Source organism: Microcaecilia unicolor, chromosome 4 (assembly GCF_901765095.1).
Source record: "Microcaecilia unicolor chromosome 4, aMicUni1.1, whole genome shotgun sequence".
Classification (NCBI taxonomy): Eukaryota; Metazoa; Chordata; class Amphibia; order Gymnophiona; family Siphonopidae; genus Microcaecilia; species Microcaecilia unicolor.
Window position 1 is genome coordinate 235,125,286 of NC_044034.1, and position 25,745 is coordinate 235,151,030.

The 25,745-nt window shown below is 42.3% G+C and overlaps 1 protein-coding gene across 1 annotated transcript in view; it reads right to left on the minus strand.

Moving 5' to 3' along the window:
• Positions 1 to 25,745, minus strand: part of ITGBL1 (integrin subunit beta like 1) — a 477,502-nt gene that overhangs the window by 193,293 nt on the left and 258,464 nt on the right. Inside the window, exon 7 of the mRNA XM_030201342.1 lies at positions 14,464 to 14,610. Within this exon, the coding sequence (XP_030057202.1) occupies positions 14,464 to 14,610 (147 nt within the window). The remainder of the gene's footprint in view (positions 1 to 14,463; positions 14,611 to 25,745) is intronic.

Consider the following 25,745-nt stretch of genomic DNA (forward strand, 5'->3'; position numbering starts at 1 on the left):
CAGATATTCAGTGCCAGGCCGTTTCCGACAACCAGCATTGAATTTCTGGGTTTATTTTGACTGCTACAAAGTTAACCAGCTATGCTGATATGCAGCGCTAACCAGTTAATTAGTGGCCAAAGATAGGCCTGCTCTTTAAGCAGCCTATTTTGACTGCTCAACATAGCCAGTATGGCTCTGAATATTCACACCTATGTCATGTAATATATGGTTAGGCTATAGCAATGAAATAAACCATGGTTCCGTTTTAGCTTTTACCTGTGGCTATAGTATCTGCTCTTGCCTTGGCAACAGAGGAAGGTTTGATAGATTTCTTCGCTCCTGGTTTTGTAAATAATTATTGCATGAAGTTTTCATGTGTTTGAGAACTTAGTGCTTAGAGCGAGATATGTGACTGCAGGATGGATGACTGTATTCAAGCTAAGTACCCTATTTTTTGAAGCTTAGCGCTGAGTTGAGCATGTAATGTGTCTGCAGAATAGACAACTATAGTACCTTGAAGCTTGGAGCTGAGGATATGTTTGGGAACACTGTTGAATGTTTTTGCATTTTTTGAATATAGAAGGATATAAGAAGGTTTTTTAGCCGATGAGGAACAGATCATATTGATCATAGTACAGGTTATTTGATCGACCGCAGCTCTCTGGACCCGTTGGTCAGGGGCTCCATGAGGTTTTTTTGTTCTAGCAATCATAACATGCTTTGGTTTCACATACACTTGCTTGCTGTTATTGTGGGTCATTTGTATTGTTTGTATTTAAAATGTTTTTTTACTTCATTGACTCCACGTCCACCTTGCCTGTTTTGTAGAGGTCTGTAAATAATTATTGTGTGCAGTTTTCATGTGTTTGAGAACTGAATTCAGTGTTCTATGCTACAGCAAAGAAAAGGGCCATGATTCAATTTTTGTTTTTATGCCTTGGCCATAATATAATTTGCAATGTGCATTAATTTTGGCTTTATAATTTTTGTCAGCAAACAAATCAAATCATGACTGACAATACCTTAAGGTCTACAAGCAATAACATACAATGCTTATATTTTAACACAGTGATGCACCTTTTGAAATGCAAATTGAAACTCAGTTTCAAATACCATTTCATAAAGTATAGCATTCATTCTACATTGGTTGTTATATCCACGACTTGTGCAAACAGAACTCTTATTCCAAACAACGTATGTACATACATACTTCCTAAACAAAGGAGGGCTTACAGTACCGGTTTCCTTTCTACCCTATTTATCTATATTGTTATACGGGTTTAGTAAGGTACATAAGCACTTTTACACCTATCTTTATAAGCTATTACACAGACTTTTTCATTATACATATATGTCTTTATCTATGGTATTTATACCCCCTCCCCGTTTACAAAGCCGCGCTAGTGGCTGCTGTGCGGCATTGCTGACACAGCCCAGTGAATGGGCTTTGTCAGCAGTACCGCAACCACCAGCCACTAGCATGGCTTTTGTAAACAGGGGCCTTAGTTTTTCCTAAAATAAAAGTTTATATTTCTTGTGTTAAATTAGGTCACACATATATGTAGTTAGCATTAAGTAGTAGAAAGGTTAATTTACTTATATCACATTTGAGTGTTTTCATATCATAATGTGTATGCCTGTTGGTATTTGCTTCAACATTTATACCCATACTTACATAATTTCACACTGATTATGTATTTCATATATCATGTTATATGTCAAGTGATACACACCTCTTAAGTTTAGGCTTGGCTGGTATATTATTGTTATCTGATAAGGTTTTCTCCATTGTTAAGGTTTTACTTATAGTACATTTATCTATATGTTGTAATGTAGACCAAGAGGGGCATAATCGAAAGGGACGTCCAAGTTTTGATGAGGACGTTCTCACAAAACGCCTTGATGGAGGGGCAGGGAAACCCATATTATCGAAACAAGATAGACATCCATCTTTCATTTTGATAATACGGTTGGGGACGTCCAAATCTTGAAATTTTGGTTGTCCTTAGAGATGGTCATCCCTAGACTTGGTCGTTTCTGATTTTTGGCAATAATGGAAACCAAGGACACCCATCTCAGAAACGATCAAATGCAAGCCCTTTGGTCATGGGAGGAGCCAGCATTTCTAGTGCACTGGTCCCCCTGACATGCCAGGACACCAACCGGGCACCCTAGGGGACACTGCAGTGGACTTCAGAAATTGCTCTCAGGTACATAGCTCCCTTACCTTGTATGCTGAGCCCCCCAAACCCCCCCTAAAACCCACTACCCACAATTGTACACCACTACCATAGACCTTACAGGTGAAGGGGGGCACCTAGATGGGTTTGTGGTGGGTTTTGGAGGGCTCGTTGTTTCCTCCACAAACGTAACAGGTAGGGGGGTATGGGCCTGGGTCCGCCTGCCTGAAGTGCACACTCACTAAAACTGCTCCAGGGACCTGCATACTGCTGTGATGGACCTGAGTATGACATCTGAGGCTGGCACAAAATATTTTTAAAGATATTTTTTGAAGGTGGGAGGGTATTAGTGACCACTGTGGGAGTAACGGGAGGTGATCCCCAATTCCCTCTGGTGATCCATCTGGTCATTTCAGGCACCTTTTTGTGCCTTGGTCTTGAAAAAAACACGACCAGGTAAAGTCATCCAAGTGCTCATCGCGGACATCCTTTTTTTTCCCATTATGGGTCGAGGACGTCCTAGTGTTAGGCACGCCCAAGTCCCGCCTTCGCTATGCCTCCAATACGCCCCCTTGAACTTTGGCCATCCCTGCAACAGAAAACAGCTGGGGACATCCAAAATCGGCTTTCGATTATACCGATTTGGACGACCCTGTGAGAAGGACGCCCATCTTCCGATTTGTGTCGAAAGATGGGCGTTCTTCTCTTTCAAAAATTAGCCCGCAAGTATCATTATATTGTGTGTCACTTTTATTTTGTTTGCATTGTCATGATTCATATTAGGTTAAGTTACTATGTTGAATAATGTTCACTGTTATTCTAGTGCAAATAGGCCTCTGTAGGTTGTTTTCCATGAATAGTTTTTTCCTACACTTATATAGTATTGATAGTAGCCTTGCTTGTAAAACTTATACTATTTATGTTGTATTGAACTTTTATTGATTTATGCTGAACATTATCTGTTGCCTGTGCTTATTGCAATTTAATTCAAGCAATATACCTTTTCTTTATGAACTATGAACTACATGCATCATCAGAGAAACATGGAGGGGCATAATCGAAAGGGATGCCTAAGTTTTGCAAAACGCAAAACGTCCTTGCAAAACGTCCTGATGGAGGGGCGGGGAAGCCCATATTATCGAAACAAGGAAGATCAGACATGGTTTAAAGTTACTGGTCATGCATGCTTTGAGACAGCTTCCAGCAGTTAAACTCTGGCCATAGTCAGTGTGATTGACCAACCACACACACCTTTTTGCTCACCCGCACTTTAAAGTTTATGCTAAGTAGTTCTTTTACTTCTTTTTTGGATCCATTAATTGTCAGTTCTGTGATGTTTAGCAATTTTGAACCAAAGAATTAAGGGTTTTTTATGCCAACAAAGAGAAGTAACCCATATATTTTCCTCAACCTTTGTTTTTGAAAACATTGATTTTGGTTAGAGGTTGGGTTGGGTTCAGAGGCTTTTTCCCTTTTTCTTATCAAGGTTCTATTGCACTTCACAGGATTATAGTTCTGTTAAAGTACTTTGCTACCTATACTAGAGAGATTATTTTGTTCAGTAGTATCAGGACTCTCTATTCCTTGTTGTGGATTAACATATATGGTCTCAGACATACATGGCATAATCAAGCATTAACAACCTGATTACCAATATGCAAACTCAGACATTTCATCTATAAAGCCTCTAGAAAAATGCGAAGATATCAAGTCTAACAGAAGCATATCACTTGTCTACTGTATTTGGAAATTGCAGATAAGATCACGATGTTCGAGGGCAATCAAGCTGTTATCAGCATTGATGTCAATGCCAGCAGGCTGTTATCAGAATTGACATCAATGCAGGACTCTTGGAGTCACTGTGGCTGGTCAACATGTACTTGTTTATGTTACTCCAAGGACAGAAGTACTTCAGCAGTACAGATAAGCTTCTGATTTCTCTATAAAGAGGGAGCTCTTATCAGAGATAGGGGCTGCTGTGCCAACACTGGAAAGAGTATTTTGCTGTTGGAAAGAGTATTTTGCTTTTATAGTTCGACATGTCTAGTGCCTTTGATATGGTGAACCATAACATCTTACTGCGGCTCATTGATTACTTTGGAGCCAGTGGAAATGTATTAGCCTGGTTGAGAGGCTTTCTAACCTCAAGAACTTACCTAGTTAACTCCAGCTCTAGCTTATCACCTCTTTGGAAAGCAGATTGTGGTGTGCTGCAGGGTTCCTCACTTTCGCCAACTCTCTTCAACATAATGTTGATTCCTTTGGCCACGGCCCTTTCCAAACTTGGGATCAACCCGTTTATTTATGCAGATGACATCACTATCTTTATCCCTTTTAAACAAGACCTAAATGAAATTACCAATGAAATACGACTAGGATTACACACAATGCTTGACTGGGCCAACTGATTTAAATTCAAACTCAATACTGAGAAAACTCATTGTCTAATTCTCTCCTCTCCCTATAACAAATTCACGCCCCCAACATTAATCACTCCTGAGCTTGTCTTGCCAATCTTGGAGTCCCTAAAAATATTAGGTGTCATTGTTGATAGAACCTTAACCCTGGAGCAGCAAGCGAACTCTACAACCAAGCAAATGCTCTTCTCTCTTTGGAAGCTCAAGCGTATATAACCTTATTTCCCTAGAGAAGTATTCTGCAGCTTAGTTCAATCACTAGTTATAAGCCGCCTTGATTACTGCAATGGAATCTATGGGGGATGCACAGACATGCTCCTAAAAAACTACAAACTGCCCAGAATACAGCGGCTAGGCTCATCTTTGGTAAAACGAGATTCGATAGTTCAAGACCACTGTGTGAGAAGCTGCACTGGCTTCCTGTGAAGGACTGAATCACTTTTAAAATGTGCACTCTGGTGCACAAAATCATCTACGGTGAAGCCCCTGCTTATATGAACACCCTAATTAACTTGCCACCTAAGGAACTCTCACAAATCAGCTCATTCGTACCTAAACCTCCATTACCCAGTTTTTTGTGGCCTCAAGTATAAGACCACCTATTCATCCTCCTTCTCCTATCTCAGTACTCAATTGTGGAATGGGCTGCCTCAATTGGTCAAACTTACTCCTGATCACCCGACCTTCAAGAAGCACCTCAAGACCTTCCTTTTTGGTAGAGCATAAGCTTCAAACCCGCCTGGTATCTCTTCCTTCTGAATTCCAACTGTCGTAGCGACACATTGTTCACCACTGCTCTTTCCTCTTTTCCCTCCTTAGCTATTTCCCTTTCTCTCTTATGATATAGATTGTTTGTTTGCTGAATTGTTGTATGTTTTTATAGACTGTTGTACGCCACATTGAGCCTGCCCATGGGTAGGAATATTGTGGGATATAAATGCTATAAATAAATGAATAAAACATCTTCCTTGAGGAGTAGCCCTGTGTTGGACCAGATGACATCTGAAAGACACGCTGATATCTGAAGGACTGCATCAGGTTGTGTGTGCTTTGTGGGTTAAACTAACTCTTTACATGTCAGAGTCTAGCTAGGGATTTATGTGCATTTATTCTAAATTATTTCTGTAATGGGATTGTTTTTGTCTTTATTACTGTCTTTCTTATATTATTTGCTGATATTGTAAATAAATTATATCCTATTGTTATCATATTTTGGTGTGGAGTTAGTACCTTCTATTATTTTGGCACAGTGGGCTTAGATCTAAGAATAAGGGGAATACATTTGCACCTGGCACCAGACTTACTAATGTTAGTCTTTTCTGTGACCCATTTCTTTCAGAATTTTAAGCGTCAGGTATCCCAATAACACCCCAAATAGGAGTGTATCTGTATATGCCCACATGACCTTTGCTCAGGCTCTTCTGGTGTGAGCGGAGTATACCCTTTCCTGAGGAGACCCTCTGCCACTTTGGGGCAGGTTGTACTGTGTTGGGCAATTCTGCTGTTGGTGGCTCTGCTTCTCACCATCCAAGGGAATGTAAGCTATGAATAGCCATCTCTCTTGTAGTTAATTTATTAGCTTTCCCATTGCATGAAAAATGGAAGCCAAAGGGGAAAGACCAGCAGCAGAGAACATTTTCCGCTTCAAACCTCTCTGTAATAACTCTGAAATCTCGACTCCTCTGTAGGGTGATTGGTGAAGTATCTGGAGGGCTATCTTGTATATCTCCCAAACTAGCTTGTCCTGTTTGCACGCTGCTGCAAAGATCAATTCTTATACTAAGTAATGATGAATACATACAGTATATATGGTGTAATTCCATGATCTGGTATAAGTATGGCAAGGGTAGCAAAGAATACATTAAATAATACTGTGGCCAACGTTGAGCCTTGAGGTACCTCACATGAAAGATCTATCAATTATAGAGACCTGAAATACATGTTGAAATTAAATAAATGTAAACCATTTAATATCTGTATTTTGAATAGGAGACAAAAGTACAGAATGGTCCATTAAGTCAAATACTGAGCTAAGATCAAGTTGAACAAGAAGCACATCTTTCCTGGCATCAAAGTGACGTAAATATCATTCAGCATTGCAATGAATGCTACCTCTGTACTATGCCCAATGCAAAATCCCAACTGTTTAGGGTAAAACACATTAATGATAGTTTAGAATGTGGATAGCTGTTAAAATACTACTTTCTCTGTGAGAAAGACGATTATTTGTTATCACGATCCCAGGCTTTGATCAAACAAGCACGAACTCTGGAACAACATCAGCCCTTGGCCTACTGTCGTCGAGCAGCAGCAGGAGGCAAACCCCCCCAAGCAGGACTGGATAGGATTCAGGATGCACTTGGCTGGAATCAAATGCTGGCACAGACTTGGCTTGGCTGGACTGGAACCAAATGCTAGAACGGACTTGGCTTGGCTGGAACCAAATGCAGGAACGGACTTGGCTTGGCTGGAAGCGGATGCAGGATACTCAAGCAGGATTCAGGATTTTCAAACAAGCTTGACAGAAACAGGTTATTATGTTTCTGCTATGTTTTTGCTAAGCAGGCTGAGGAGAGGCTAGTACCCACTCTGCTAGGGCTAGGGAGGGGCTAGGGATCTCTCTGCTAGAGTAGCTGGGTGGCACTTGCTTGCTATTGGTCAGCTGGGTGGTAGATGAAGTCTGCAGTTACTGACATCAGTAGCCAGGAGCTATTTTTACCTGCAGTTTCAGGTAAGCGCTGCTTTAGCGTTTAGGACTTTTCTGCTCTAGCTCCTTATCTATCTTTTTCCCTGAGAGCTTGCTCTGGGTGCGGGAGGGATCTGTTCCTTCCCTCTTTGTGTTCTTAGTGCTGGCTTGTCAGCATTTATTCTGTGTTCCGTTGTATGTGTTTGTCTCAGCGTGGGGTTAATTGGCTTTCCCCTGCAGGTGGGCTGCTCTCTGGTTGAGTTTAGTGTGTGTCTTCTGTGATGTGTTAGCTTGTTCGTTTTAGTTAATTTGTTTGTTTTAGTTCTGTTTGATGTGGTTTCTCCTCTTGTTCTGGGTTAGTGTGCTGTGTTACCCCTCGGTCTCTGTGTCTACTGTGTGTGGGTTATCTGTGCTTAGAGTCTGTGTTCTGGCTAGTGCTCCGGTTGCTCAGGACTCTTTTTCCGGCAGGGCTGGGTTCTGCCTGGTCTGCCTTACCTGTCAGTCTGGTACAGCTTTGCCTGGTACTACTGCTGCTTCTGCTTACCCTAAGGCCTGCCGGCCGCCTGAACCCAGGGGCTCAACTCCTGGGGGACAGTGGCTAAGTGCAGGTGAAGACTGGCGAAGCTGTTCCAGTATCTGTGTCCCTGCATCAACCGATTAGTACCTGTGGTGACCAGCCGGTTCCTGTGGCTCCGTTTTCGGTAGCTGGGTGCTGCCTAGCCTGTTGGTGTAGGCCGATCGTGTCCTGAAGTTCCCTACCCTTTGAGGGTTTCTGCAGCTCTTCTCAGGAGCCTGGAGTACTGGGTGAGTACCCTGTGGTCTGTTAATTGTATTAGTTGTGGTTCGGTCCACCCCAGGCCTTCCCTGGATTCCCTTCCTGTTTTCGGCCTGGGCTCGGTGGCTCATGATCAAGAAACTAGTGACAGTTGTGACACAGGTTTCAGGATACTGAAGCAGGATTCAGGATTTTCAAACATGCTTGGCAGAAACAGGATTCAGGATACTCAAGCAGGATTCAGGATTTTCAAACAAGCTTGGCAGAAACAGGTTTCAGGATACTCAAACAAGCTTGGCAGGAACAGAAGCTAAAAGCAAAATAGGGCAGAGACAAGCAGGAAGGGGACTGGAGCTGAAGACAAACAGGGCAGACACAAGCAGGATACAAAGCTGACCCACACAGACAAACAACAGAACTAAGGCTGAAGCTAAGGTAGAGAGGACTAGAAAAAGCAACAAGGATGGCAGGGCACAACGCTGACCCACACAAACAACAGAACTATGGCTGAAGCTAAGATAGAGGGGACTAGAACAAGCAAGGCAGACTTGGCAGGACACAACGCTGACCCACACAGAAAAACAACAGAACTATGGCTGAAGGCTGAACCTAGCACACAAACAGACCAAAGAGAACAGAAGCAGAAGTGCACACAGACACCCTAAACAAGGAAACAAGACAGAAGTGCCCACAAGCACACAGGCTAAGAACAAAGCAACAAGAAATCAAGGCAGAAGTGCCCACATGCACACAGACTAGAACAAGGCAGAAGTGCTTCACTGCACACGGACTAACCTGGAGACCTTTGGCATTGCAAAGGCCCTGAATGAAAGTGCACCACTTCCTTATAAAGTCCCTCACTAATGATGTCACAACTACAGGACAGAGGCAGGAAATACATAACACCAAATAGAGGCTTGAAACACACAGGAAGTGGAAATCACTACAGGACAGAGGCAGGGAATACACTGAACAACAAAGTGAGGCTTGGAACACACAGGAAGTGGGAAAGAACAGACAAGGAGCCAGCTCAGAAGCTGACCATCTGGAAACAAGGTAAGTCAAAGAGGGGTCACAGCCACAATCGTAACATTTATAGGATGGAAGTTTCCTGCAGAACAGTTATCCAAGCTTGACTTCTCAAGTCAGGGTCTAATGACTGAATGTTTCCCCTGTGTTGATATGATCCAACAGAATACCTGAGAGAGCAGACCAACATGTCTTTTAGGGATCCTAATGGTTGAATGGAACCAATCAAATTATGAAGACCAGAACAGGTCAATGACGAGAAGCTGGCAAACATGCTCCCTTTAAGACATAATGTTTGTGACTGCAAAGCATCATGCTGGTGGGGGGGGGGGGAGTGGGAGTGGAGAGAAGAGATATGTAGGACGATAGTCAGAGTGATTTAAGCAGGCTAGAGAGGCTCTGACCCATTTAAATCATCTGTACCCTTGTAACTGCCAATATTCAGCGGCTCTAAACAGGGCAGTGCCGCTAAATATCACCTTTGACCGGCCCCAAAAAAGTGGGTCGGTCAGGGGTGGGCCAGGGGGCATGTTGGGGAAGAGCCAGGGCTTATGTTGGTGCCAGTGATATTCAGCTGACACCTGTCCTAAATTCACCTACTTAAGCTTATGCGGGACCCAGCTAATTAGATTTAATTGAAACTTATGCCTAAAATTTATGCACGGCTCAGAAAAGGGGGCACAGAAATGGGAGGGTCATTGGCATTTCACAGCGGATCAAGAGTGTGGCTTTGAGTTGTGCATGTAATTATAGAATATGGGGTCTCCGTGAGGAAATTTAGACAAGGGCATTTGCACCACATTTTCATTAGTGCAAATGGAGGTGCCTAAATTTACACACAATCTCTAAGCTCAAGCTTATTCTATAAAGTGCACCAAACTTTAGGCACAGCTTATAGAATACCGCTTAAGTGTGTGTTGTGTGGGGGGGGGGGGTCAGCGCTGATTTTTTGGCGTGATTTATAGAATTCAATTATTCTCAGAACATGAGAAAACTTGCTGATTCAATATTTAATATAGTGGATAGATAAAAGCTGGTGGGCAACCTATCTAGTCATTGCAAAGGGCTGTGGCTATGGCAAGCATGGGCAATTCCACTGATTTCCAGATGCCTGTGCCCATGTGTCTGTCAGTTACATCTTTCGGAACTGCCTGCAGATATACACTACATGTAAGTACAGTGGCACCTGTTTGTGATGTTTCTTAATGGTTCAGTTTTGCATTCCTGTACTGATGGTACTGTATCAAGTGCTCTGTTTTGTTCTACTTGTTAATAAAAAAGATTTAAATAAATAAATAAATCAGGCTAGATGAAGCTATAAATCTCTCATGAGTCATCACCTCTATTGAGAACCTACTGCAGCCTGCAGTAATGCTCTTTCATTCATTTGTAAAACAAAACTACTAAGCAAAGCATCAAAGCACAAATACTAAATTGGATGGACAGCTTACTGAACATATGACCTTTACTTGACTGCTGCTCACTGTGGACAGAGTTGATGAAAGAAACTCATATGCATGAAGTGATATTTAAGGACAAAAGCAAGAGTTCAAAATGTCCTTAACCATTTCACAGAACATTTTAGTGGACTGAACTCATTAGAACTTCATTTACTATCAGACACATTTACCCTTCTGTTTTCATCTGACAGCGGAAACCAGTTTTCATATTTTGATAAAATAGGATGAAAAAATAGAATGAAATCAGTTTGCTTCCAGATGGATTTTTTTTTCTGATTTGTATTTATATTGTGCTGAAAGCACACCTGAGACCGCATGCTTAAGAAAATGTAATAAACAGCCTGTTCTATAAATACATGTTTTTCAACAAAGCTTTGGAAAAGACAATAAACTTCATGAAGCAAATAAGTCACTGGGCAATTAGGAGCTGTCACTGGGGGGGGGGGAAAGACCGGTTGAGTGAACATACTGCAGCAGGTGCCAGGAAGAGCTAAAAAAAAATTGTATTCCTTTCTTGTTTGTTTTATTTAAGAAGAGCAGATGGAAATCATTATACTTTTAGTGCAGACAACTGTCAGTCTTCTGTGAGCTACGAAATGTCACCAGTTTACAATAATGTATAAAAAGGTTAATTCAGAAATGCAGTCATAATCAAGAAATAATTAAACAAAACTAAAGGGCCTTATTACTAAAGAGGCTTAGCAGTTGTGTGACTTAGGGGGAAGCTGCTTTGGGGCTTAAGTTATGTTATTTATCCCTTAATAAGACTTAAAGGTCCCTAATGCAGCTTGACATGTCTTACCATGGTGCTATTTATCCAAAACATGCAAAGGAACATAAAGCAGCTCATTATTATGTACACTACAAATTGCACTATGGCCATAAATTTATGATAGAATAATCTCAGCCAAAAGCTGGGGTTATTTTACCATACTGGAAGCATCGGGCCTCAAAGCAGTGGCTCAATGCTTCCAGGCCTGACCTTAAAGGGGCTGCTTGCAAACTCTCCCCTCCAATCAAGCCCCCTGCCCCTGGATAAAGATCCCTCAATCAAACCCCCTGCTCCCTGAATGAAAATCCCTCATCTCTATGGCCCCATTAAGGTAAGACCCAGGTGTAGCAGCCCGTGGTTTTGAGGCCTGAAGTTTCCAGGCACATAGAATAGAATAGAATAGAATACAATAAAAATTTATATTCCGCTATCTACCCACAAAGGATCAATGCAAAATGTGGATTACAATGTAAGTAAAAACTAGGCCATCACTAGGAAAAGTACAACAATCATACAAATATATTAGAAACCTGAACCATACCATATCAAAAAACTAGATCAAATATCTAGAAAACAAATTAGCTTTCAACAATTTATGAAATCTAAAATAAGAGGACATCATTCTTAACTCCAAAGGAAGAGAATTCCAGCATTGTACTGCTACTACTACTACTACTACTATTTAGCATTTCTATAGCGCTACAAGGCATACGCAGCGCTGCACAAACATAGAAGAAAGACAGTCCCTGCTCAAAGAGCTTACAATCTAATAGACAAAAAATAAATAAAATAAGCAAATCAAATTAATTAATGTGAACGGGAAGGAAGAGAGGAGGGTAGGTGGAGGCGAGTGGTTACAAGTGGTTACGAGTCAAAAGCAATGTTAAAGAGGTGGGCTTTCAGTCTAGATTTAAAGGTGGCCAAGGATGGGGCAAGACGAAGGGGCTCAGGAAGTTTATTCCAGGCGTAGGGTGCAGCGAGACAGAAGGCGCGAAGTCTGGAGTTGGCAGTAGTGGAGAAGGGAACAGATAAGAAGGATTTATCCATGGAGCGGAGTGCACGGGAAGGGGTGTAGGGAAGGACAAGTGTGGAGAGATACTGGGGAGCAGCAGAGTGAATACTGAACAATATACAAGCTGGAACTGTGATGAGATTTATCTCTCATATTTTTTATAGACGGAAATTGTAATAAACAGCAATCCTTCGATCTTAATGAATGAACTGGTGTTCCTAATGTGCATAGTTCAACTAAATAATCTGGAATACAGCCATAAAACAGTTTGTGGATAAAGAAACAAAGCTTAAATTTGCATCGTGCCTCAATAGGAAGCCAATACAAAGATTGAAAGAGAGGAGTGAGCTAACTTGCAAGCATAATTATTCTTTCACCATGAAATTCAGCTACCTGTGATACTGAGATACCTTTGGTTGCTGACTTCCGTAGTATATCAAGGTGTGGTAAAACCACACGTTTTGCTGTACCTTGATAACTTCCCCCCTTAGAGCATGGTGACAGTGCATAGCCACTGTAATTTAATCCCATACTGCTAATTAGTATGCTCTAATTCACGCAGTAACTGCGTATAATTGTAAAGGATAGGAAATGGGCAGGTTTGGGTGGGGAGGGGGCATGGGCTGTCAGCAGTTAGCTCATAGTAACATTCCAAGCACTGTCACCAATTGGATATATTTATTTCCACACTTTCATTAATCACGCTTCACAGAAGAGACTGAAGCATGTTTCAATAAAACAAAATGATAACAGATACAACATTACAAATCTCCTCCAATAAAACACGACCCCACTCTACCACCATCCTGCTCTCAAACTACCCTTCAAAATACCTACTCCTACCCTTAAAAAGTCACTCTCCACTCCACATTTTAAAAAAGCCGTGCCTTTACCTTTTTCCTTAATGTCAAGTAGTTCCTTTCCAGCTGTAACTCAAAGGATATAGAATTCCACAAGCAAGACTCATATGCAGCAAAGGCTTTTTGCAGAAAACAATTTCACATCATGCAGAACCCAAAACAGCTCCCCTTGTGAAGTACATAAGCATCTAACGGATACATATAGCCTCAGTACGTCTTATAAATACAACAGATTATTTAAATACAAGGCCTTGAAGATTGGTCAAAATATCCTGAATTGGATAGAGAATCAGGGGAGCCCCTCCAAAACTGGAGTTCCATGATCCCTTAAGCTCCTGCTAGTCAACACCTGGCTGCTGTATTGGACTAACTGCAAACTTTATATTTGGTACTGGGGAAGACCACAATATACCCCATTACACTAGTCTAACTGATTGGTTATAAATGTACAAATCAGAGTAGCCAAATCCTCCTGATCCAAAAGACCACATACCCATGGAAGCAGCCTTAAGCTTGTGAAAAATGCTCTCATCACAGAAGGTATTTGATCATGATTAGATCTATATCTAACCTGAGTCCTAGGTATCTCACCACCCCTATATTCTGTAACTCTGGATTCAGTTTCAGCTGAGACTGTTCAAACCAGCTGAACAAAACACACCGAAGCAGCTATCCAAAACAGGAAGAGTACTGTACTGTAATGTGCACTTACCACACATTAAGGGGTCCTGCAGTAGTGTAGACATAGGTTTTTGGGTGCGCGCAGAATCATTTTTCAGCACACCTATAAAAAATGCCTTTTTAAAATTTTTGCCAAAAATGGCTGTGTGGCAAAATGAAAATTGCCGCACATCCATTTTGGGTCTGAGACCTTACTGCCAGCCATTGACCTAGCAGTAAAGTCTCATGCGGTAGCTGGGCGGTAATGACCTACGCATGCCAAATCCCACTTGGCGCGCGTCCGATACATGAGGCTGAAAATAAAAATAATTTCCAGATGCATGTATTGGACGCACGCCAAAACTGAAATTACCGCAAGAGCCACACGGTAGCTAGGCGGTAACTCCATTTTTGTGCACGTTGGGCGCACATAGACTCTTATGCGGCTTAGTAAAAGGGCCCCTAAAGCTCTTGTCTGTGTGATAACTATATGGGAAGATGCTAAGCTCTCTCTCAACAGTTATCACACAGCAATTGCAGCTACTGGATGTTAATTTTTGCACCTAAAGTGTGGTACATGAAAAACTTACCACAGTTTAGTAAAAGGTCCCCTAAAAAAACTTTACTTACCTCTTCCTGAGCATGGCATGTTGGAGTTTCCCTGACATTTCTTTTTACTTTCTTCAAGGGACAATGGACAGGATACTGGGTGTTCACATTTCCTTCCAGTCCATCCTCTTTTACAATCACACCTTCCGCAGTTACATTGTCCGTGGCCTTTAGAGAGCAAACAGTTAAAAGCCACTTGGTGTTATTGTGTTATAATTTAAGTAACAAAGATAAAATTGGTTATATAGTTTCAAATCAGCAGCAAATTTTTAATGTTTTAGTTAATTGTCTAAGTAAGTAAATACTATATTCAAGCTGTCTAAATCAATACTTGGGATGATGACTTATGATTAAATATTGAGACTGATGTACAAGGTTTTTAAACCTTTTATTTGTTAGAAGTAAAGCAGTCATTGAATAAAAAAAGACAACAAATCATCCTGACTGGATACATTCTTGTTGACAAAACGTCCAAAGTTGGATTTAAACGTCATATCGAAAGTGCCCCTCCATGGGTTCACAAATCCAAGATGATGATGTCTATAGCATCATTTCCTGTTTTACACTACTCTCCACCATCTTGGATTAGTGACATCCAAGAAGTGATGTCTATCACCAGACACCACCCCCTACAGCCTCAGAGGAGCATGTGCAGATGGGTTTCTTTTATTTTCACATCCCTTAAAGTGTGTATGGGTTGATTTTTTTTTTTGTTACTATGGTTGACTAAGAGTAAATGACTCAGTCTCCCATTTGAGAACTTCATGACTCATTCTCTCTGAGGAACTAAACGGTATTGCAGCCTTCAGACTGAGGGGAAAATAAACTGTGTTTTGTACAACTCTAAAAATTAAGCAAGACTCTCAACGTGTGACAGGTTTTAAAAGGCTTTTTTTGTTTTACAGATGCTGAAACATCCTCAGGGTAAGCCATAAGCTCAGGAAAAAAAGCAGAGCTGTGTGACTGAAGTTGAAGTGGTTCCCCTCTCCTCCCCTTCTTCTTTTCATAAGGGAAAGAGCAGGCAGGGCCCTCCTGTAAATCCCTCAATTGTTCATTCATTACAGCTGTAAGATAAAGAAAGCCTAGCTCCAGTGGCGTAGCCAAGGGTGGGCCTGGGTGGGCTCAGGCCCACCCAGCAGTGACGTAGCCACAGGTGGGCCTGGGTGGGCCGGGGCCCACCCACTTAGAGCTCAGGCCCATCCAACAGTAGCACATGCTAATGAAAATGCTGCTCTCCACAATACTGGCACCTTCGCATGCTCAGTTTTCAGTGCATGCCTGCTGGAGTCTACCAAGGTGGAGACTGGAGAGAAGCATTTTCCCATCAGCTATGTTTTTGGTGTGGGGGTGGGGGAGAGAACATTTGGTGCCCACCCACTTCTTGCCTAGGCCCACCCAAAATCTGCTGTCTGGCTACGCCCCTGCCACCCAGTAACAGCATACTTATGATGTGGCTGGCAGGGATCGCCAAGCCCCACCAGCCGAAAACTCCTAACAACTGTCCCTCCTGCATACCTTGTAAATAGCAGCACTTCATCTGCAGTGAGCAGTGACTGATACATACTGCTTGCACTAGTGGCGTAGCCAGACTGCTGATTTTGGGTGGGCCTGAACCCAAAGTGGGTGGGCACAAAATTTTCTCTCTACCCCCCCTCCCCCAGCAAAATTTAGTCACGCTAATCAGATGCATTTGTCACACAGGGTAAAGTGCTGCTTTTCAGTGCATCAGATTTCAGAAAATTTATTTAATAGCCTAACACCCTTTTCAATGAGCTTTCAGAGGCCAAAACCTCCTGCCTCAGGTCAGTATAATGCTGTTACGGTATCCTCGCCTGACCTAAGGAAGGAAGTATTGGTCTCTGAAACTTCATTAACACAGGTACCATATTACTTTATCCTAAATTAAAAATAAAATTATTTTCTTTACCTTTCTTGTATGGCCATTTACTTTTTCTCATTGTGTCGCTCCCAGTCTCTAGATTCTGCTTTCCTTCGTTTTCGCTTAACTCTTCTGCCACGGTTTCCTGGCCATTTCTCATTTTTCTCTCCTTTTTCTTTGCTTTCTTCAATATTTTTCTGCCTCTCTCTCTCTGTCCTGATTTAATTCATTCTTACTATCCATTCTTTAATTTCCTTCATCTACTTATGGCTTTTCATCTTTTTCTCACCCTTATTCTCCAGTCTTTCACTACTCTCCTTTTCCATCCAGCAGCTCTCTTCTTTCTCTCCCCATCCTTCCAGTCTCCCCTCTCTCTCCCCATCCTTCCAGTAGTCTCCCCTCTTTCTTTCTGCATCCTTCCGTCCAGTGTCACCTCTTTCTCCCTACCCTTCCATCCAGCGACTTCCCTCCTTCTCTCCCCATCCTTCCATCCATCTATCCTCTCTCCTGATCCTTCCATCTAATGTCTCTCTCCCTCTTTCTAACCAGTGTCTCTGTATCACTCTACCCTTTTCTGTTCAGTGTCCCTTCTCTCTCCACATCCTTCCAGTCTCTCACCTTTCTCTCTGCATCCTTCCAGTCTCTCCCCTTTCCCTCCCCATCCTTCCATCCAGAGTCCCTCTCCCCATCCATCTGTTTTCCCTCTTTCTCTCCCCATCCTTCCATCTGTTTTCTATCTTTTCTCCCCATCCTTCCATGTTTTCCCTCTTTCTCCCCATCCTTCCATGTTTTCCCTCATTCTCTGCCATCCTTCCATCTGTTTTCCCTCTTTTCTCCCCATCCTTCCATGTTTTCCCTCTTTCTCCCCATCCTTCCATGTTTTCCCTCTTTCTCCCCATCCTTCCATGTTTTCCCTCATTCTCTGCCATCCTTCCATCTGTTTTCCCTCTTTTCTCCCCATCCTTCCATGTTTTCCCTCTTTCTCCCCATCCTTCCATGTTTTCCCTCTTTCTCTGCCATCCTTCCATCTGTTTTCCCTCTTTCTCCCCATCCTTCCAACTGTTTTCCCTCTTTTTCTCCCCATCCTTCCATGTTTTCCCTCTTTTCTTCGACAAGGCCCGCCCTGCATGCCAGTGCCAGCTCCCGTTGCCGGCCACTGCTGCTTTTCCTGTTGAGCAGCAGGGCCGGCGCTACAAAAAGAAGAAGCGCTAATGGCGCTAAGGACGAGAAATGTTTTAAAAAAAAAAAAAGCGCGGCACCGGCAGGCACTGTCTCAGCAGCCTTGAGGCATTGGCTGCTGAGGCATTGGCTGCTGGCTCGCAGGCTCTTCCCGCAGACGGGAGGAGCCTGCGAGCCAGCAGCCAATGCCTCAGCAGCCAATGCCTCAAGGCTGCCGAGACAGTGCCTGCCGGTGCCGTTCTTTTTTTTTTTTTTAAACATTTCTCGTCCTTAGCGCCGTTAGCGCTTCTTCTTTTTGTAACGCCGGCCCTGCTGCTCAACAGGAAAAGCAGCAGTGGCCGGCAATGGGTGCTGGGGCTGGGGCTGGCGCTGGGCGGGCCTGGGCTGAAATTGGGTGGGCCTGGGCCCAGCCAGGCCTGGGCCCAGCCAGGCCCACCCGTAGCTACGCCCCTGGCTTGCACTGACCCCACAGCCTTTCCTCTGATGTATTCCCGCCTTTGCGGAAACAGGAAGTTGCATCAGAGGGAAGGTTGTGGGGCTAACATGAGCAGCATGTATTAATTGCTGCTCGCTGACAGTGAAATTCTGCTATTTAAAAGGTATGTGTGTTTGGTGGGGGGGGGGGATATTTGAGAGACCATATAGCATGCAGACAAGAGAGCGAGAGATCAAATCACTTGTGGGACAAGGCGGACTTCTTCTGCCCACCAATCTTGGGCCCAGGCCCACCTAAAATTGGGTGTCTGGCTATGCCCCTGCCTAGCTCCATGGATTTTCCCCCTCCCCTCCCCTCTCTCAGCTGAAACCTTCATTTGTTGGTTTGGGCACCTTACAGGAACAAGGTCTTTTTGGAGAGAGTTATTTGAAATATGGTAAGACATGCCAAGATATAAGACATATCTTGGCATGTCTTACCTTCCTCATTTCTGACAAAACATACAATGCTCCTTTTGGGGGGGGGGGGTTACACATTCTCCATAGTTTTTATTTTTATGCAAATTAACCCATTAGTGCCCAATGTTCCCATCAATTTGTTCCCATATGGCTTATTTTGGGAACATTGGGCACTAAAGGGTTAAACAAATTATTCCACAGGTGAAACATACACTCGACAAGAAACATCATGATCTATTGGTAACAGTATTAATTTAAGCCAAAATAAAATAACTTATCAAGAAAAATCAACATTATATAGAACCTTCTGAAAAGTCTACAATTAAGGGGGGATGGAGGTTTAACAAGACAAAAAAAACAACTAAATACTTAAGCAACTGAACATGCAGCAGTTTGGTTAAAGACCTCCTATTTCATTAAAGCAGAGTAAAGCAAAGGCTTACATAGTGGGAATCCTTGTTGAAATGGTTTATTGGCCTAACACTCTTGTTATTAAGAGAAAGTGTCAATTGAGAACGTTCAAAAATTATATACATAACATTTTCAAACCAGATAACAAATCTACATGGAAACAGCAGCAAGAAATAAGCCCCTAAAAGTAAAACCTGAGAACAAAGCAACAAGAATTGTATATGCCGTTTCTGGGTGGCCTCGACCACATCTGGGAAGACCCATACTTGGCAGTCCAAGAACTTTTTCTATCTATACTTATTATAGAGCTTCAAAATTCTGTCTTGGATAGATTCTGATTCAAACATTGGCATCACTGTTGCAGTGGACATAGCAGTCTTATCAGCAAGTTATCCAGAGAGATTTAAACTATCTTCAGATGTCAGACCCATTCATTACCTACTCCTGTCTTTGGTGGCATAGAGGGGCATAATCGAACGTCGCCGGCGATCTATTTTGGAGGCGGTGCAACAGCTGGCCGGAACCGTATTTTCGAAAAAGAAGACCGGACACCTTTTTTTTTCGATAATACAGTTTAGCCCAGCCAAATGTCAGAGTTTGCCGGGGTTGAGATCGCCGGTTTTGTTTTCAGCGATAATGGAAAAACCTGCCGGCCATTTCAAACCCGGCGAAATGCAAGGCATTTGGTCTTGGGAGGAGCCAGCATTTGTAGTGTACTGGCCCCCCAGGACACCAACTGGGCACCCTAGGGATCAGTGCGGTGGACTTCAGAAAAAGCTCCCACATGCATAGCTCCCTTACTTTGGGTGCTGAGCCCCCAACCCCCTCCCCAACCCACTACCCACAAATGTACAGCACTACCGTAGCTCTTAGGGGTGAAGGGGGAAACTACATGTGGGTACAGTGGGTTTTTGAGGGCTCCCATTTACCAGCACAAGTGTTACAGGTGGGGGGGGGGGGTGGGCTTGGGTCTGCCTGCCTTAAGTGCACTGCGGTACCCACTAAAAGTGCTCCTGGGACCTGCATACACGCAGGCCTCTAGGACTTGTTGCTGCTGTATAACCTTGGCACACCAGTTCTCTTTGAAAAAATCCTTTATTGGAATAAGCACATTTACTCACAGTTAACTGCAGATCAGAGGTTGTGCCCCACTAGCAAAGAGTGTCCCTGGTACTGAGATTAGCAGTAGGTCAGAGCTGGCAGATTGGTGTACAATGCCCTCTTTCAATAACATTCAAGGTAATAACTAAGTTCTCTAACGTGGGTAACACATGAAAGGGATCTAAAACTGGCTTAAAAAATGGCCATTACCTCATGGACTCCCGGAAACAAAACTGGACACACTCTGACCCAGTTAGCAGGGGGAAAAGCACCATGGGAGTAGAGCCCACTACCCTACACCCACCACAATGCATTGCTGATGTGACTCTGCAGTGCACCTAACAGAAAAGGTGTCACACTCACCCCAGAGCCACATCGCAACCAGGGAAAGGCTGTCGGAGGATACAACACATTCTGCTGTCATGGAGGTGGGTACGGCATTTGAGGCTGGCATACAGGCTGGAAAAAAGGTTTTTAGTTTTATTGTTTTAGTGTGGGAGGGGGTTGGTGACCACTGGAGGAGTACGGGGAGGTCATCCCTGATTCCTTCCGGTGGTCATCTGGTCAGTGCTGTGAAAATAAAGTAAACCCGGCGAAATACTCATGAACGCCGCTTTTTTTTCCATTATCGGCAAAAGCTGGCCATCTGGTAGCCACGCCCATGCCTGCCCATGTCCCGCCTTCGCTCCGCCACCGACACGCCCCCTTGAACTTTCGCCAGCGAGGTGACGGGAAGTGGTGATGCTGTCAAAAAAGGTGCTTTCGATTATACCGATTTCGCCGCTTTTGAGAGATTGCCGGCCATCTCCCGATTTATGTCGGGAAATGGCTGGCAATCACTTTCGAAAATAAGCCTGATAGACATATAAAACATTTTAATCATCTTCAGCAGACATTCAGCTGAAACATTACAAATTTCCAGAAAATACTGTTGAAACAAAGTCTGAGAGGATATACAAACTTTCCTAAAAAAAGTTGTTAAACCATAGATTTTTATTTTTTGATAACTTTTCCAAGGCTTCAAGTTTTCTTTGTTACTAAATTGTCTTTTATCACAGCTGCATCAAAAGTTTCACTTTTCTGCATGTTCAATTCTATAAAGTCAAGTCTCTTGCTCAGATCCACCACATTCAAAATTTGCTTTGACAAGTTTGCAGAAAGTTTATTGACCTTGTCTATCCCCAGAACTGAACTTTTCAGTTAATATTTTGCCCAAATTATGAATCGCTAGCCATAGCAATTCCAATGTCACTACTTGGGGCTTCTCAAGAGATTGTTTGAGAACCTTGTTCAGCTCCCAGTTGGTCTTTGGAAAAAAAGAATTGGCAGAACTCACTTTTTCAGGCTCATGCTGTCTCTTCACTGTGGCCATCAAGAAAAGACTCTGACACTGCCACCCCCAGAAATCGGATCCCAACTGTGAGCCATTCTTCATTTTGTGATCACTTCCCAGGCAGGGCCTCTGCTCAGGTACTCTGCAGTTTGAGTGAAAGAGATGTTTCAAGTGCCAGAGGGGAAGCCACCTCTCCTTTCTCAGCCTATCCCCAAGCAGCACATTCTTTGAAGCTGTGTTAAAGGCTTGAGGGTGGTGAATAAAATAATCAATTGGGCTGGTCATCAAAGAGTTCTGGGACTTGCCTGTTGATAGATTAGAAACCCTTTTTCTCTCCTTCCCCATCATGGGCTGGGAAGACAAATGCAGGTAAATAGCACCACAGCGCACACTACTCTTGCTATTGCTGTCATTTTGCTCCACTCCTCTCTACACAGTATTTTCAGAAACAATTTAACACTGGTATTGAAACACCACACAGTACAAAATAAAGCTTAGAAAGAGGCCTGTTCAGAAATGTGTTTCTTCCACTTTGTGCCATATGGCCACCAACCTTTTCTACAGAGGTTCACTACAAAATACTTTTGATTCTTAAGCCTGCATTACATTTCAAAATTTTAACATTATTGCAGCATAAAATTTGGATTTGCTTATTAACATTCCAATACGCTCACAGCTATGTCAGATCATTCACTTTTTTCTATATGTACTTATTCACGCTATGTCAGCTTGTTACTCCAATGGAGGTGCCTTTTTTATCTTTACACATAATTCGTGCCACTATTTCCATCGCACTTTCTTTCATGTTCATCTGTTTTTTTTACTCTTCAAATAACAGCACTCCAAATGATTATATTACACCATTGCCGTCTTTTTAACTTTACTCAGTTTCACATGCATATTCCTTTTACAATGGGAGAACTGATACAGTTCTTAGTATATTCCATCACATTTTACCTATGCAGGTTGTTTTTAACTCATTATGTTGATTATGCAAACAAACATCGGGTGTAATATAACCTACTCAAGGTCCAATGCATAGATTTAAGAACATGGTGATAACATAAAGACATAATTCTTAACTGCATGTAATAATATGGCTACAAGTCATCTAATTTCTTATATGGATTTTATTACACACACCATATGGAGAATTGAGGCTTTATTAGTCATACATATCAAGGTAAATCATTCAATATCTATAAAGTATATTCTCATTTTAAGAGCCCTTTTGTTCTATATGTTTTTATGATTCTGTGAAGTTGATTAATTTGAACCATTATGGAATGTGTGTTGTGGATACTTTTACTATATATATATATATATATATATATATATATATATGTTTTTCTTATCATTACTTATTTATTATATTATGCTGTGCACTTATGTTTTTATGTTGTAGAACCCTAAGAAAGGCCTTTTAGCCTAAAACGGCCCCTGTTGGGTCTTTTTCTTGGGTCAGTTTACCACTGGCAAATAAACGATTGGACGCTCTTACTCTGTTGTTTGCCTTGGTCATTTGGTACATTCCCACTTCCACCCATGCTGTCGCTTCTTGACTCTCCATGTGGAAGGTGTTTGGACCCCATCTGTTTTTTCATTGAAAGCATTCAAACATGAAATTGCTGATCTGCTGCTAGTGATCTGTAACCTGTTATTAAAATTGTCTGTAGTACCTAAAGGCTGGAGGGTGGCCAATGTGATGCCAAGTTTTTAAAAGGGTTCTGGGGTGATCCGGGAAATTACAGACCGGTAAGCCAGACTTCACTGCCAGACACAATAGAGGAAACAATTATAAAGAATAAAATTACAGAACACATAGACAAACATGGTTTAATGGGACAGAGTCAGCATGGATTCAGCCAATGGAGGTGTTGTCTCACCAATTTGCTTAATTTCTTTGATAAAGGTAAACCAGCTGATGCAATGTATCTAGATTTTCAGAAAGATTTTGACAAAGTACCTCATGAGAGACTCCAGAGAAAATCAAGGAGTCATGGGATAGGAGACAATTGTCCTTCTGTGGATTAATAATTGGTTATTGGACAGAAAACAGAGGGTAGAGTTAAATGGCTATTTTTCTCAATGAAGAAGGGTGAATAGTGGTGTGCCGCAGGGATCAGTACTGGGACCGGTGCTATTTAATATATTTATAAATGATCTGGAAATGGGAATGACGAGTGAGGTGAATAAATTTGCAGATGACACAAAACTATTCAAAGCTGTGAAAGCACATGCAGATTGTGAAAAATTGTAGGAAGACCATAGGAAACTAGAAGGCTGGGCATCCAAATGGCAGATGAAATTTAATGTAGACAACTGCAAAGTGATGCACATTGGAAATAATAATCTGAATCATAGTTATCTGTTGCTAGGGTCCACTTTAGGAGTCAGCACTCAAGAAAAGGACTTAGGTGTCATTGTAGACAAGAAATTGAAATCTTCTGCCCAATGTGCAGCGGCGGCCAAAAAAGCAAACAAGATGCCAGGAAGAATTAGGAGAGGGATGCAAAATAAGATCAAGAATATTATAATGCCTCTGTATCACTCCAAGGTGTGACCTCACCTTGAGTATTGTGTTCAATTCTGGTCGCTGTATTTCAAAAAAAGATATAGCAGGATTAGAAAAGGTTCAAAGAAGAATGCCCAAATGATAGAGGGAGTGGAACTGCTCCCATATGAGGAAAGGCTAAACAGGTTAGGGCTCTTCATCTTGGAAAAGAGACATCTGAGGGGGGATATGATTGAGGTCTACAAAATCCTGAGTGGTGTGGAGTGGGTGGAGGTGAATCGATTTTTCACTATTCAAAAAGTAAAAATACCAGGGGACACTCAATTAAATTGCATGGAAATACTTTTAAAAGAAATAGGAGGAATTCACTCAAATAATAGTTAAACTCTGGTACTCATTGCCGGATGATGTGGTAATAGCAGTTAGCATATCTGGGTTTAAAAAAGGTTTGGAGAAGCTCCTGGAGGAAAAGTCCATAGTTTGTTTGTTTTTTTTGAAAATGTCTTTATTTGTTGGTTTAATATACTGCTATATGAGACATAGTTTGTTATTGATATGGACATGTGGGGTGCCACTGCTTGCCCTGGGATTGGTAGCATGGAATGGTGCTACTAATTGGGTTTCTGCCAGGTGCTTATGACCTGGATTGGCCACTGCTGGAAGCAGGATGCTGGGCTAGACGGACCATTGGCATGACCCAGTATGGCTGTTCTAAAGTTCTTATGTCAATTGGTTGTTCTAAGGGTCATTTAGGGAAGTTAAAGGCTCTCAAAACCAATGCTCTTAGTCTATTTTCCATTATCTCCAATTTTCCACTTTCTGCTCTACTGCTTCTGCTTTATATTCCACCAAAGTTTTTTTTCCTGAGACTGTAAACCAACAAAAGTTCCCAAGCATATTTTTTCCCAAACAGAAACAGAAGCATCCAAAGACACTAATATAGTCACACCGATACCAACATTATATGAGTAGGCTTCACTACTGTGGGGTGCCTAATTACCTTAGCAAGTTCTTGAACCGCTGATGAAATTTCAGCAGGGCTTACTCCCACGGAAAGTGCTACAATGTTCCGACTTCCTGCAGTAACAAAATCTATCTCCTAGGGGACCAATCCTCTCTGCACAGATTCCAGATCTGTCCGCTGCAGTCCAGTTGTTACAATCACAGAGGTAGTACTGCTAGCCTCCTCTTCTTGCTGGCAGGAAGTATTCCCCTCAGTAGAGCTTTCCACCACAGGCATTGCATACAAATTCTCTGATTCAAGCTGGGGCATTATACCCCTTTTTTTTCTGGGGCAGTGTAACTTCCAGCTCAAGACTTGGGAGGATCCCCTCCACTCCAAAACCAGTGAGTGCTATCCCGGAAGCATTTGTGGCAACAGATAACTGCACAACAATAGTCTGTCAAGGAGTACTTATGGGGGCAGAACCCCTCTGGCTTTCCCTTTCCTGTTTCGAAATTGCACACTTGTAAAAGTTAAGAAAAGATTAGCTTGTAAAAGAAAATATCAACACCAAAGCATAGCACGACATGGAGCATTCACAAAAACTTCTATTCAAGAGTCTGAAAATTCAATGTTTTTTTTAAATTCAAGTTTATTAATAGTTTGATATACCATCCTAAGGTAAGACCTTCAAGGCAGTTTACAAATTGGTATAGTTATAATCAAATAGAGAAAAAAACAAGTAAGAAGAAAGAAGGGGACAGAGGAGATAGGGGAGGAACTCCATTAATTAAAAGAAAAGAGGATATAGTGAAGGAGGGAAGAAAAAGTCACGTGCTGTCTAAACGGGGTCATCAGTCCATATTGGCCAGGGAATCATAGTAGTAACCTGAAGGGTTATCGGTGCAGCTAAAGGCATCCCTAAAGAGAAAGGTTTTGAGTTCTGTATGAAATTCAGCATGGTTAGGCATGGAACACAGGAGGAAAAGCAGAGATTTCCAAAGTGTAGGGGCAATTATAATGAAATATTTGGAGTGATGGAGTAGAG